At 54.0% G+C, this 12,528-nt stretch overlaps 3 protein-coding genes and 1 long non-coding RNA gene across 9 annotated transcripts in view; 2 read left to right on the top strand and 2 right to left on the bottom strand.

Moving 5' to 3' along the window:
- Positions 1 to 267: 267 nt before the first annotated feature.
- LOC107322262 (uncharacterized) lies at positions 268 to 6,199 on the top strand. Of its 2 annotated transcripts, none has more exons than XM_015880130.3 (16): positions 268 to 439; positions 648 to 755; positions 842 to 905; positions 1,298 to 1,454; positions 1,526 to 1,571; positions 1,906 to 1,964; positions 2,046 to 2,081; positions 3,055 to 3,107; positions 3,335 to 3,467; positions 3,547 to 3,743; positions 3,833 to 3,878; positions 3,964 to 4,029; positions 4,583 to 4,642; positions 4,714 to 4,796; positions 4,949 to 5,069; positions 5,815 to 6,199. In XM_015880130.3, the coding sequence occupies exons 1-16, from the start codon at positions 403 to 405 to the stop codon at positions 6,058 to 6,060; spliced, it is 1,512 nt and encodes a 503-aa protein (XP_015735616.2). In that variant the 5' UTR covers positions 268 to 402; the 3' UTR covers positions 6,061 to 6,199. The 2 variants fall into 2 exon arrangements, with proteins under 2 accessions (XP_015735616.2, XP_015735618.2); XM_015880132.3 differs by having other exon boundaries at positions 4,975 to 5,069; positions 5,815 to 5,976.
- Positions 6,200 to 6,699: 500 nt separating this feature from the next.
- Positions 6,700 to 8,532, bottom strand: H3-3B (H3.3 histone B). Of its 2 annotated transcripts, XM_015880134.3 has the most exons (4): positions 8,327 to 8,426; positions 7,769 to 7,910; positions 7,534 to 7,687; positions 6,700 to 7,432 (listed from the first exon to the last, which is right to left on the bottom strand). In XM_015880134.3, exons 2-4 carry the CDS (start codon positions 7,894 to 7,896, stop codon positions 7,304 to 7,306), a joined length of 411 nt encoding a protein of 136 aa, XP_015735620.2. In that variant the 5' UTR covers positions 7,897 to 7,910; positions 8,327 to 8,426; the 3' UTR covers positions 6,700 to 7,303. The 2 variants fall into 2 exon arrangements, with proteins under 2 accessions (XP_015735620.2, XP_085379022.1); XM_085522896.1 differs by lacking the exon at positions 7,769 to 7,910 and having other exon boundaries at positions 8,327 to 8,532.
- A 994-nt stretch (positions 8,533 to 9,526) lies between these two features.
- Positions 9,527 to 12,522, bottom strand: LOC107322221 (uncharacterized). Of its 4 annotated transcripts, none has more exons than XR_014936810.1 (4): positions 12,388 to 12,522; positions 11,130 to 11,316; positions 10,851 to 11,027; positions 9,527 to 10,681 (listed from the first exon to the last, which is right to left on the bottom strand). It is a non-coding gene; the product is annotated as an uncharacterized LOC107322221 (long non-coding RNA). The 4 variants fall into 4 exon arrangements; XR_014936811.1 differs by having other exon boundaries at positions 10,916 to 11,027; XR_001558870.3 differs by lacking the exon at positions 12,388 to 12,522 and adding an exon at positions 12,149 to 12,288.
- Positions 12,031 to 12,528, top strand: part of UNK (unk zinc finger) — a 40,681-nt gene continuing 40,183 nt past the window's right edge. Inside the window, exon 1 of the mRNA XM_085522858.1 lies at positions 12,031 to 12,111. The gene's annotated coding sequence lies outside the window, so the exon portion shown is untranslated. The remainder of the gene's footprint in view (positions 12,112 to 12,528) is intronic.

Below are 12,528 nucleotides of genomic sequence, written 5' to 3'. Positions count from 1 at the left end.
CGAACATGGACCCGGTCGGATCCGGGGGGGCGGGATAAGAAACTGCGGATTAATGAGCGACAGAACGAGAAGAGCGACCCTATGGATGGGTTATGTCTGTTCATCCCCATATCAATACCTACACACCTATCTGTGCTTTATTTTTACCTTAATATCATATTATAGGCTATTGCTAGATATCTATCGGCACGTATCTATATACACATATGATTATACCTGTACACAAATACATAATAACAGAGAACACAGTAATGTAAATACCCACACGCTTCCATCTATGTTTCTCCTATACACACACAGATCTATGGATGTATTTGCCGACGTGTCACACTCATACCCACGCTCTGATCACACCTGAGCTGGGTGTGCCCCCCCTCGGGTCGGGCGGTGCCTCCCGGCCCAATGGCCGCCAGGGAACCGCTGCTGAGCGCCCTTAAAGGTGAGCGTGGGGCTGGGGGTGCCCCATAGCACGTAGTATCCCATTAGGGAGGGGGTCCTATTAGGGCTGTCCTCGCAGCCTGACTCGCTGTTTGCATTGCGCTGTGCGTCGCTGGGAGGAAGTTTCTCTCTGAGTTTCCAGCGGGTTTCCCCATAGGAGACCCCAGCGGGACTCCTATGGGTGCAGCTGTTTCTCCTTTACCCCATAGATGCGGTGTTGCGGCTGCGGTCGGACGGCGCTCCGTGCTCCGACGCTTCCCCGCACCTTGCGGCCGTCTGTGCGCTGCTGGAGGGAGCCCTGAGGAAGGGACTGCGGCGTGAGTGGCACCGGGAGGGGGGGAGGAAATGGAAATGGGGGTCGTGTGTGTGGTCGAGGCCCCCAAGGTTTGGTTTTGTCCTGCAGAGCCGCTGTGGGGCTTCGGGAGAAGGGATTACTGGCACTGCCTGGAGCAGCTTCCACTCGGGAGGTGAGTGGGGATGGGGGGAATAGTGGGGTCAGCCCGACTGAGGAGGGGGTGTTTGTCTGTGAGTTATCCCAGAGAGGCTGTGGATGCCCCGTCCATCCCTGGAGGTGTTCAAGGCCAGGTTGGATGTGGCCTTGGGCAGCCTGGGCTGGTGTTAAATGGGGAGGTTGGTGGCCCTGCTTGTGGAGGAGGGGGGCTGGAGATTCCTGATCCTTGAGATCCCTTCCACCCTGGGCCATTCTGTGATTCCTCCATATGTCAAACCCCAAAAAGCCTGAAAGCTCCCCCACGTGTTAACCCCCAAACCATTCCCCTCTCCCCAAGCAAACCACGTCCTAAAGTCCATGCATTCTACCCCCTATATTAACCCCATTCCCTCTGCTCTCCCCATGCAGACCGAGCCCTCTCTCCAGCAGCCTCCATAGAGCCTCCACCTGCACGAAGGCACTGACAGCACAGGGCCGTGGCCGCTGCTTCCTGCGCTCAGCCCTGCAGGGCAAAGTGCTGGCAGCGGCCGTGCAGCAGCTGGTGCAGAGCCCGAGGCTCCTGGAGGTGGGACGTGTGGGGACTGCTGGGATCCTGGTGGCTCTGAGGTGGTTTTATGGAGTTTTGTGCTGTTTCAGTTCTATGACCCATCAGGCTCCATCCTGGGCAATGAAGAGCTGAGGGGTAAGATGCTTTGGAAGCGTTTCCATCTTACATCTTGTACCAGGGTTGCTTTGAGGGGTGCCCAGGCTGTGTAGTCCCTGCATCCCTTAGGGGACCAGGCCTGGGTGACAGCCTTTACTCTTTGTTAACAGCCCCCTAAGTGCTGGTACAGCTCCTCAGGAGGCTGCTGAGGGGCAGCTCTGGGTGCTGCTGGGGTGAATTTGGAGGGTTGCTCCCTATAGTATCATTAGTGATGCTGCAGATTGGCTCCATGTGGACCTTGGCTGTATCCCTGCACAACCACAGTAGCTGGGACTCAGCAGTAATGCTGCCTCTGTCCCATGTCCCCCTGCAGAGCCGTTCCTCTCCCTGGTGCTGGTGCTGATGGAGGTGGATTTCTCCTTGGACCTGCAGGTATAGGAATGAATGGAGGGGCGGTGGGGTCATGGCCCCCTCCTCACCAGCACCAACAGCACAGCACTGCTTTGTTCACAGAACTGCAGCTTCTTGGATGAGAGCTGGCTGCTGCCGGTAAGCGCTCCCTGCTGCCTCCTGCTCCAGCCCTTTCTGGGGTGTCAGATGGGGATAAGAAGGAATGGTTGGGGCTGGAGGGATGGCAGCACGGCTCCAGCCATCTGCAGTTGGAGGGATGCATGTGGAGCTGCCTCTGTGATGGGGTTGGAGCGTGCTGGGTGCCTGAGCTGTTACCAGGCACTGATCCAGCATTGCCCTGGGTGTGTAGGGCCAAGCCAAGCAGCACTGACATCAATGCAGCTTTCCTGTGCTGCCTTCACTGCTTCCTTGCAAAAAATATATCATTTTGCTGGGATGACATGCAATGATGGGTCAGCTGATCTTGCTCTTGTGTTTGCTCAATGAAATACTTCTGCATTCTGAGGCTGCGAGCAGCAGGGGCTGCCTTGATGGCTCCCAGACAAATGAAGAGCATCCCTCTGCTGCCTTTTTAACCCCAGAGTAAACCCTGAGGAGTAGCCCAGTGTTGGGACTGTGGTCAGGAGGCAGAGCTGCTGCCTGATGGTGTTTGTGCCTCAATGGGCACGAGTGCTCCCAGCTGAACCGGCTGCATTTTGCAGCCCTGAGTAATGTGATGTGACAGCAAGAGCTGCTGTGAGCAGCCCGGGGCAGGGGCAGCGGCTGTGCAGGGTGAGGGAGGGGGCTCAGAGCTCATTTATGAGGCTTATTTGCATGAGATGAAGGATGGTGGCTGGAAATTCCATTATAAGGCTCACTGTGAGCTTTAGATAATATCTATTGGGATCTGTATCTCCAGATCTGGGTTCAACAGTTAAAGATGTGATGGGGACAAGAGGCCACTGATGGTCCTCATCCCATGTCAGGCAATGGGGAGCAGCTCCTGAAGCCCTGGTTTGATTTCTGAGCCAGAAGTGACCCCCAGGGAAGGGTCCCTGTGTTGCCCCATCCTGGTCACACTGGGTGTCCTTGTAGCCATTCTATGGCTGCTGTCACAGCTGTTCTCTTCCAGGTGTGTGTCATGTATGAGACGGTCCCATGTCGAGCTCTGGGGATGGTGGTGAGGTAGGAGCCATCAGGATCTGGAGCCCTGGGTAGCTCCATAAAGGAGGAGATGAGCATCCCCAGAGCTCAGGCTGTGGATGTCTGGGGTGCTTTTCTCCTCCGTTGGTTCCCCATCCATGGGGTGGTTGTCCCTCTGTGTATGGGCAAAGTGCTGCCGATGGAACAGAAGGGCTGGGGGTGGGGGGTTGGTCTCTAGGGCTGAGCTGCAGCTTGGATGCACCCCCCAGGTACGTGGATGGCCGTGTCATCGTCATTGAGGTGCTTCCTGGGAGCCAGGCAGAGGTGGACGAGGTGGTGCTGGCTGGGGATGTCCTGGATGAGATCAATGGCTGCTCCTTGAGGAACGCCTACAGTGGGCAGGTGGGTGGCATGACTTCACCCTCCCCATGTTCCTCCCTTCGTGCCTCCCCCTGCATTCTTCTTCCACCCTCCTTTCCAGGCCGGGGTGATGCTGCAGAAGCTGAAGGGACAACCACTGAGCCTCCGTGTGCTGCGGTGGCAGGGGCACAATGGTGAGGTCTATGAGCCCTTGCTGCCCTACCTGCAGGCTGTGAAGGAGAAGGAGCCCCATTTCCAGCTCCAGTGTGGCCCCAGGCGCCGTGACAAGGGGGAGAAGCAGAGGGTGCAGGGGGGCAGGTAGGGTTGACACCAGGAGGGGGCTCTGAGCATCTCCCCCTCCCCAGCAACAAGCAGCAGGAGGATGTACGGGTCTTTTTCTCCCCCAGGCTGCTCTACAACCTGCGGTACCTGGGCCGGATCGGTGTTGGGATGGTGAGGAGATGGGTAGAGATGGGTTGGTTTTTTCTTCTGAGCTTGTTCTTTCGTGCTCGTGGGTTATTCCTTCTTGCTGTTCCAGTTTGGAGGCAAAGAGGTGCTGCAGAAAGCCATCCCCGCTGTGCTGGAGAGCTGCTCAGCACCACGGGTGAGTGATGGGCAGCACTGTGTGTCCAAATGGAGAGCTATGGGGAGACTGAACCTGGGGTTGGGGGTGTTTTGGGGTTTCTGGAGCCTCCAGAGGGGTTTGAAATGGGCAAAGAAGGCAGAGCTCAGCCCTGGGCTGGGTCCTGGGTGAGTATGGGCAGAACATGGAGCCACAGCCCATGGGTGATCATCCACTGAGCCCAAGCTGAGAGCAGGAACACAGCCACAATGCTGCTGTTCCATGGATCCACAGTGCTAAAAGGTCCTTGAAGGGCTGGAGCTCCATGTGTTTTCATCTTGCTTTTCCTCTGTGTTTTCTTACTTTCTTTTAACCCCGTATCTGAAGCACAATTTAGTTGCTCTCTTAATTTGCAGTCTATCATCCCCCCCTTCCCATCAGTGGAACACCGATGCCTGTTGCTAACAGGCAGCTCCAGGTGCAAAGCTGCATTTCATAGCTCTGCTACTGAATAATCTGCCTCGCAAGCAATCTTAAAGATAGAGCTCAGGTGCTGTGATCTCTGGGCCTTCATTTTCTCCTTTCTCCTCTCCAGGAGGTTTTATTTGATGTGAAGGAAACAGAAATCCTTGTGCAAGAGAAAGCATCTCCCAAGGTGAGCACGGGGCACCCGGGGCTGCTTCGGGCTCATGCATTGAGTTGCAAAGCCCCTTGTCCCCAATGCAGGTCCTGTTCCGCCACCCTTACCCTGCAGTCTCCTGCGTGGGACGTTGCCTCAAGACCAGCCATGTCTTTGCATTCTGTGTTGTGTGAGCATCCTTGTACATGGAGCCCCGAGGGCGGGGGGCTGCTGCATTGCTACAACACTGCTTTGGCCAAGGGAGGGCTGAGATTTGGGCACCTGAATGTGGGGACACAGAGGGATGCGGGTGTTGGGAGCTCTGACACGCTCTCATTGCAGGCTGATGTGTCTGTTGCCATATTTAGTGCTTCCCCAGGGAGCCCCGAAGGGAGCACGTTTGACTGCCTGGTGTTTGCATCGAGTTCAGAGCAAGAATGCGAGGAAATCATCCAGAGAATCGGTGAGAGAGAGAGAGAGAAAGCTGTTATTTCTCCAGATCTAATTACAGTGAATATCGTGCCATTCCATTCCACATCACATGCGAGGGCTGGGTTAATTTCTGTTGAGATGAATGGGACACTGGGATCGTTTGGGGTTGGTGTTGTTGGGCTGTTAATTTCATACCCAGCTCCTGTGCGTACCCAGATGTTTTGTTGTTCCTACTGAGCAATGGAGGCAACTTCATGTTTTTGAGGGATGCTATTTTACACCCTCATCCTCCAGCTCAACCCGCTGCTGCAACCCAACACCAGCCCCAAAGCATCAGGAAATCTCACCACTTACAGCTTCTATTTTGGACTTGCCTAAATGCAAGCTGTAAATGCAAGCTGTAAATGCAAGCTATGCTGCTGCATGGGCTGGGTGCCCCTCGGGGCTCTATGGGGGATGTCGTTGCCATGTATGCCCCCCAGCAGCAGGCTGTGCTGTCAGGACATGGGGTCACACATGGGGTTCCTCCTCCAGGTCCATCCGTGCCTTTCAGGGGGGCTGAGCAATGCTGGTGTATTGGAGGCAGCCTTTAAATGCAATGAATCCCTTTCCTCTGTTCACTGAGCAATGGGGGGAAAACAGCTGTTTAAAAGCTCATCTGAAGCATTTATAGCAGGTGTTAAAACACATGGAGCAGTGCTTGGCTTTGCTGGAGCAGAGCAGGATGCTGAGGCTGTTGTGTAAGAGCCCGTGTTAATGAGCACTTGTTTCTCCAGCTGCAGGATTTAAACACACCGAGTGGTTTGTCTGATAAGGGACACCAGGCTCTGGCTCCTCAAGCTGGAGTTAGAGGGGTATTGCAGGACTTCATGCTTCTATGTATGAACTGCTGCCCCTTTGTCTGGCCTCTGCAGTGGAATAAATCAAGCAGGACTGGCTTGTGTTGCTCCCTGTGTAATTCCTGTCTCAATTTCAGCCTTACCCGGTACAGCCTGTTCTCAAGAACCAGCCCAGCGCTGTAATTTGCATGTTAATTACCTGCTTTAGATGTATCTGAGCTTTCCTGTGCCACAGCTACAGGTAGGAGACACTAAGAGAACAGGGACCGTGAGCAGAGCCTGAAGGGTTATCCCTCATTGAGGGTTTAGGTTTAATCCTGCTTCATCAGAAAAGCTTAAGATGGGAAATGAGAAGAAATGAGAAGGCAGCAAATTGCTCCCTGGTTACGTAACGAGTGTTTCTGGTTGTATGAAATGCTCTGAGTCACAGGGTGAGATCCCACAGGAAGCTCCCACAGCCGGGATATCCGCTCACAGCACCGGGAAGGGCAGGAGCTGCTGGATTCACTTGAGCCAAGTCAGTCCCAGCACTGCGAGGATAAAAAAAGCTTCACTTCAATGTGGAAGGAAGAGGGGGAAGAAAGAAGTTAGTGGTGAAGCTGGGCCTCAACACCCATAAGCTTTAAACAAGAGCTATAAAGAGAAGGAGGAAAGTTGCTTCCTAAGCTGTACCTGTCACTGCTCCTCCTGGCTGAGCACGGGGTGACTCAGCCCTAAAAGCACCAAGGGGAGACGCTGCTCCATTGGCACATGAAGTGTAACCTACTGCTATAGAAGCTCCTCCAAAGGCCATAGAAACCAAATGACAAAAGACTCCTCGCATGTGAATGTAAAACATTTAATTTAAAAATGTTGACACTACAATATATAAAATAGCTATTATAAATGCACATAGTGTATCTATAGCTGCCAGGTTTACGGTTTTTTTTCTTTTCTTTTTTTTTTTTTTAAAGGAAACTGTAAGTTTACACTGTGGTTAAAAGAGTCGTAGTTTCACCCTCTGAAAAGTCCACATTTGATCACAGTGATGTATGGTCAGACTAACAGCCCCAATTGTTAAACACTTGGATCAAGTCATAACCAGTTTTATTGCAAAAGGACCCTGTACACATTTAGATCAATTCTAGTACCTTACAAGTTTAGCTACCCAACAAGTCATTAACATACAGAAACATGCATGAGAAGCAAGAAAGATCACCCATCCCTTCTGCATATTAGCAACTTGTCACTGCTGAGCAACAAGGCTCACATCACTGAGGTTTATGTGAACAGTCACTTTTAGCATTCATCCTGAGTGAAAGATGGAATGACTTAAGTACAAATGCAACATATTATAAACAATTTCTTACAAAAAAAAAAAAGTCACAAATTAAAACCAAAGTATTTTACAGAATTTACTACAAAACACCATAAAAACAGCCTTCACTTAAGCTCTCTCTCCCCGTATCCTGCGAGCCAACTGGATATCTTTGGGCATGATGGTGACTCTCTTGGCGTGGATGGCGCACAGGTTCGTGTCTTCAAACAGACCCACCAGATACGCTTCGCTCGCCTCCTGTTCCGAGAGGACAACAAGAAACGTTAGAACCGACCTTAGAACCTCGGTGTAAAGCATAAGAGCCCTCAGAAGGCTCAGAAGGGCTCAAGCAGCTCTACCTGCAGTGCACCGATGGCCGCGCTCTGGAACCTCAAGTCCGTTTTGAAATCCTGGGCGATTTCCCTGACCAGCCGCTGGAATGGCAGCTTGCGGATCAGCAGCTCCGTGGATTTCTGGTAGCGACGGATCTCACGGAGAGCAACAGTGCCCGGCCTGGTGATACAACAGGAGCGAGCTGTGAAGCGGGGCACGGCAGCGTCAGCCGGGCACAGCACAGCCCGCCCGTAGCGTTACCTGTAGCGGTGAGGCTTCTTGACGCCGCCGGTAGAGGGAGCGCTTTTCCGGGCCGCCTTAGTGGCCAGCTGCTTCCGCGGAGCCTTCCCCCCGGTGGATTTGCGGGCGGTCTGCTTTGTACGGGCCATTTTTCCTCACTTCCCTACGAGGACACGCACCCGCCGGGCCTTACGATGCGGCTCACCCACCCCCCCCTCCTCCTTCAATCTTCAATCCAGCCCCACAACCAGATGCCGCCCCCCCCCCCCCCCATCCCCCGCCGTTCATCGGGCGAGCGGCCAGCGGCCTCCCCCGGGAGGAGGAGGAGTTGTCACGGTGCCGCCCCCGCTCCTTGTGGCGGCCCGGCCGCTCCCCTCCCCTCCCCGGGGACAGCACTGAGTCACCCCGCCTCCTCCTTCCTCCTCCCGGGCCGCCCCATAGGAGCGATGGGGGGGGATGGGAAGCGGCCGTGACTCAGGGCACGTAGACAAGGCCTCAACTGCCCACCGAGCACGGCATAAAATAACACTAATCAAGGCCGCGCGGCACCGAGCGACGAGACCGGTGTGAGCCGCTTACCTCGTAGAGAAACAGGACGCACCAGCGCCGATGTCGCCGCGCACCGTGAGCCGCGCTGCCCCGACGGAACCAACCGCGTCAGCAACTACCCCCACACTGCGCCCTCCCCGCCGCGGGGACGCGCTTTTTATAGCGGGGGCGGACCGTGGCGCGGTGACGTCACAATGCCTGGAAGCAGCGCGCCGTGCCATTGGCCGGGACCTCCGCCTGCGCCGTGACGTAATAAGACACAAAGGCCGTGCTCCCGTTTCTTGGCGCTGATTGGATGCCTGCCCGGCCGCTGATTGGTTGTTAAAGTCGGCGGCTTATTGGGTATTGTGAGAGGAGAAGGGGCCAATAGGCGACAAGCGGGCTCTCTGCGCGCTGATTGGACGAAACAGGGCACGGTTTGGATCCTACCCTTTGTTGCAAAGCTCCACAATGGGAAGTCAATAGGAGCGGGGCCGGTGTCGGCGGGGTGCAGCGGGGCGGCGGGTGGCGGACTGCCGGCTCCCCGGGCCTCAGCGGGCGGTCCCGGTGCAAGAAGGGCTGCCCGGCCCCGCCGCCCCCCGGCCCGCCCCCCGGCCCCGCCACCAAATGCCTTTGGCGGCGTGTGGTGCCGAGACGGAGAGAATTCCGCTGCGGGGAATGGCCGGGACCCCCCCCCTACACCCGGCTGTGGGGACAGCGGGGACACGCAGGCGCAGGGGAAAAGGCTTTAAAGGCTTTAAGGGCTTTAAGGGCTTTGGGCTGGTTTGGTCGGTGTTGGAGAATAGAGGCTGAGGGGTTGTTGTGTAGTTTAGCGATGGGACTGCCCGGTTCGGCGCCATGCAGCCCCAGCCCCATAGCGGTGCTTGCAGCATCCGTCCTCTGGCTTTATGAATGGGAGCAGCTGTGTTGGATGGGAACGCTTGTCATAGGCTTTGATGTTGAATCAAGTCCCACTGATGTGTCGCCCTCCAGAAGGCACCGATGCTCCCTGGCAGTTCCACCATGGGATGTGTGTGTCCTGAGGCACAGACTGGCACTATGCAGGTGCTGCAGCTGGGCCCCTCTGTGCTGTGTTCTCCACCTCCCTAAAACCACACTCCCACTCACCCTGTGGGTTGTCTTCTAACTCCAAAGCTAATTACAAAGTTTTGGGAAGTAGGAAACCAGAATCCTTAATGCCTGTTGGTTGTGTTGGAAATATCCTCAATAATTTTGGGTCAGGACGGTATCTCTGATAAAAGCAGTTTTTATTCGCGATTGCAATGGCGGGCGCCCTGATGGCAGAAGCACCTATGGGCATGATGTTACAGTTTTTATACCTTTTCTCCCATATGTTTTCCCCTCCTGTTTCCCCTTTGATTCCAGGTTACAATTTTACTATCACACTTTATCTTGTGATAGTCGCCATCCCTGGTTTTGTTTCCAAGATGTCTCGGTACCCTTATTGATATGTTGATTTCCTTCAAAGCTTCTTTCATTCTGTCCCAGAGACCTTTGTTAAACAAAGAGGGGGGGGGGGGTGATTCCAGTCCTTCCCGATATCTCTTCAGGCACATCCTAAGGTATGTCACGACTTGTATATTTTTACAATGCGTACAACAAAACACTAAAACATACATTGTTGCTAGTTTATACAGGCATATTGTTAGTTCTATTTCAGACAGCTGGACAGACAGGAGCTGCAGTCTTTGTACGTAATAACTTCTACCTAATAACTACAAACTGCTTCACTTATATAATGAGACCTTGAAATAAAATATTCTTATCTTATTCTAAATGCAGAAACAACATTTGATTCCCACAGTTGCATCTAGGATGATAATAGCGGTTAAGTGAGAAGTAGTTGGATTTTGGGGGGAGGTTGCTGGCTCGAGTTGTGCCTTGCTGTGTGTTATTCCAGCAGCTGCTGGGGGTGGAGGCAGGTCAGGAAGAACAGGTCCCAAATGCCCCACAGTTGTAGCACGCAGAATATGGAGTGAACACAACCAGCCGCTCCCGAAGCTATCTGCGCTCAGCAGATGCAATCAGGCAGACTTTGCATCAGGTTTTGCATCCTCCCCAAATGACTGCATCCCTCAGGCCAATGCAAGAGGCAGAACAGATCCGTGGCAGCTCTGCACGTAGTCCCGAATGTTCTTTGCTTCTCCCCTTCCTGGCAAAGCCCAGCAATGCGTTCCAATGTGGGGCAACAACACTGTCATGTGCAGCTGCTGGGAGGACACTGCTTCATATGCATCTCTTTGGCCCCCCAGGTTGGTTTTCTTTCGGTCCTCGTGAAGCAAAACATGAATTACATCTCAGAGACATAAAGCAGCGCAGCAATAGGATGGCCCAGGAGGTGCGTAAACAATCATTTGCATCTGACGTGGCTTGGATAATTGAGATCTGAAATAAAGGAGAAATAAACTGCGCTTTAGTCTGAGTTGTTCGTGCTTGGGGAGGAAAAGAAATATAGAAATCTGTTCTGATAGCTTCATATATTTTAAATGTGATGCTTTAAGAAGCACGTCGTGCTATTGCTAACAGGAGGGGACTAGAGTATGGTGTTTGGTACCAGGAATTGAGTGGCATTGCTCCTCTGATATTTCCTCTCCTATTTCTGTAGCAACGATTGCTTACGCTTCTAATTTTAGCCACTTCGGAGCTTTGTTCTCTTGGAGTTAAGGCTGGAGAAAAGCTGCACATCCTGGTAGGTTAAACAGAGGGTGAGGAAAAGGCGTATGTAGCAAAGCTGAGGGGAGAAAATGAACACTTTGTGTTAGCAACGACGTAAGTAAGTGCACCCAGGGCACTTATACATACACACACAGCTACATGCTCTGAGCGCTGTCACCTGGTCGTGCTGTATGTTCCCAACTGTGAAGCAGAAGAGCTGAAGAGGAAACGGTGTCTGAACTGGCTTGGAAACAGCAGCACACGATGCTTGGACTCAGTGCTTCCCACACCGCTGTGCTTCAGCATTAGCAGCTGTTTGTTGAAGGTCTTTTTGCTGCAGCTTTGTTGCTGGTGGTGTTTATGCACTGGACACAAAGATGCAAACACGGTGGCCACCAAACATACACCTTTACTAGATCAGGTTGCCCAGGGCCCCGTCCAACCTGGCCTTGAACACCTCCAAGGACGGGGCATCCACAACTTCCCTGGGCAGCCTGTTCCAGTTCCTAACCACTCTCCTAGTGAAGAACTTCCCCCTAACATCCAACCTAAATCTTCCCTCTTTTAACTTCAAACCATTTCCCCGTGTCCTGCTATTGTCAGCCCTTTTGAAGAGTTCACTCCCCTCCTGGGTGTAAGTTCCCTTCAGGTATTGAAAGGCTGCAATGAGGTCACCCCGCAACCTTCTCTTCTCCAGGCTGAACAAACCCAACTCCCTCAGCCTGTCCTCATAGTGGAGGTGCTCCAGCCCCTGATCATCTTCCTGTCCCTCCTCTGGACCCTTTCCAAAATCTCCATGTCTTTCTTGTACTGAGGGCTCCACACCTGGACACGGTACAACAGATGGGGCCAAGTAATTCCAACAGCACTTTGCCTCAATGGCACGGATCAGGCCTGAGAGTTTATCATTAACAACCAGCCAACCTTTGCCAAAGGGTTATATCACAAACCCCACACAATGAAGGGCTTTGCCATTGAAACGCTCCGTGCAACCAGAGCAGCTGGAGGGAGCTGCCCCGTGTGGTGCAAGGGATCAAAGTCCCCCAGTCCCATTGGATCAGCTGGGAGCTCCCTGTGTGCTCAGCCGCCATTATCCACAACGCTCCGTGTCGGGCTGGGCTGAGGCCTGAGGTGACCTGAGGGTTCCGTGTCACCCTGAGGTAGGCCGTGAGCTTCAACCTTCATCCTCCTCCTCACCTTCCTCCTCTCCGTGTCGCTCCTCTTTCTCTTCCTCCCCATCTTCCTCTTTCTCAGCCCAATCCCCCGTTACAGGCCCCGTTTCGGTCCCGGTTCCCGTTTAGGCCGCATCCATGGCCCCCCACCGCCGGGGGGCGCCGTCGCACTCTACCCCGAACTGCAATTCCCGTCGTCCCCTTCGCGACCGGAAACAACTTCCCCCGCCACCTCTAGGCGCTGCTGGGAGTTGTAGTTCTTACTTCCCGGAAGTCGTCTCAAGCCGCGTCCCGGGTTGGCGGAGAGCGCGCGCGCTGCCGGACTACAAATCCCACCTCACCCCGCGCACCGGGGCGGCAATGGCGGCGGCGGCGCCTGCGCAAGGCTCCCTCCGTGCGGACCGC

This window comes from Coturnix japonica, chromosome 23 (genome assembly GCF_054131305.1).
Source record: "Coturnix japonica strain WE chromosome 23, WE-NBRP24, whole genome shotgun sequence".
NCBI classification, from domain to species: Eukaryota; Metazoa; Chordata; class Aves; order Galliformes; family Phasianidae; genus Coturnix; species Coturnix japonica.
This window is presented reverse-complemented; position numbering and strand designations above follow the sequence as displayed.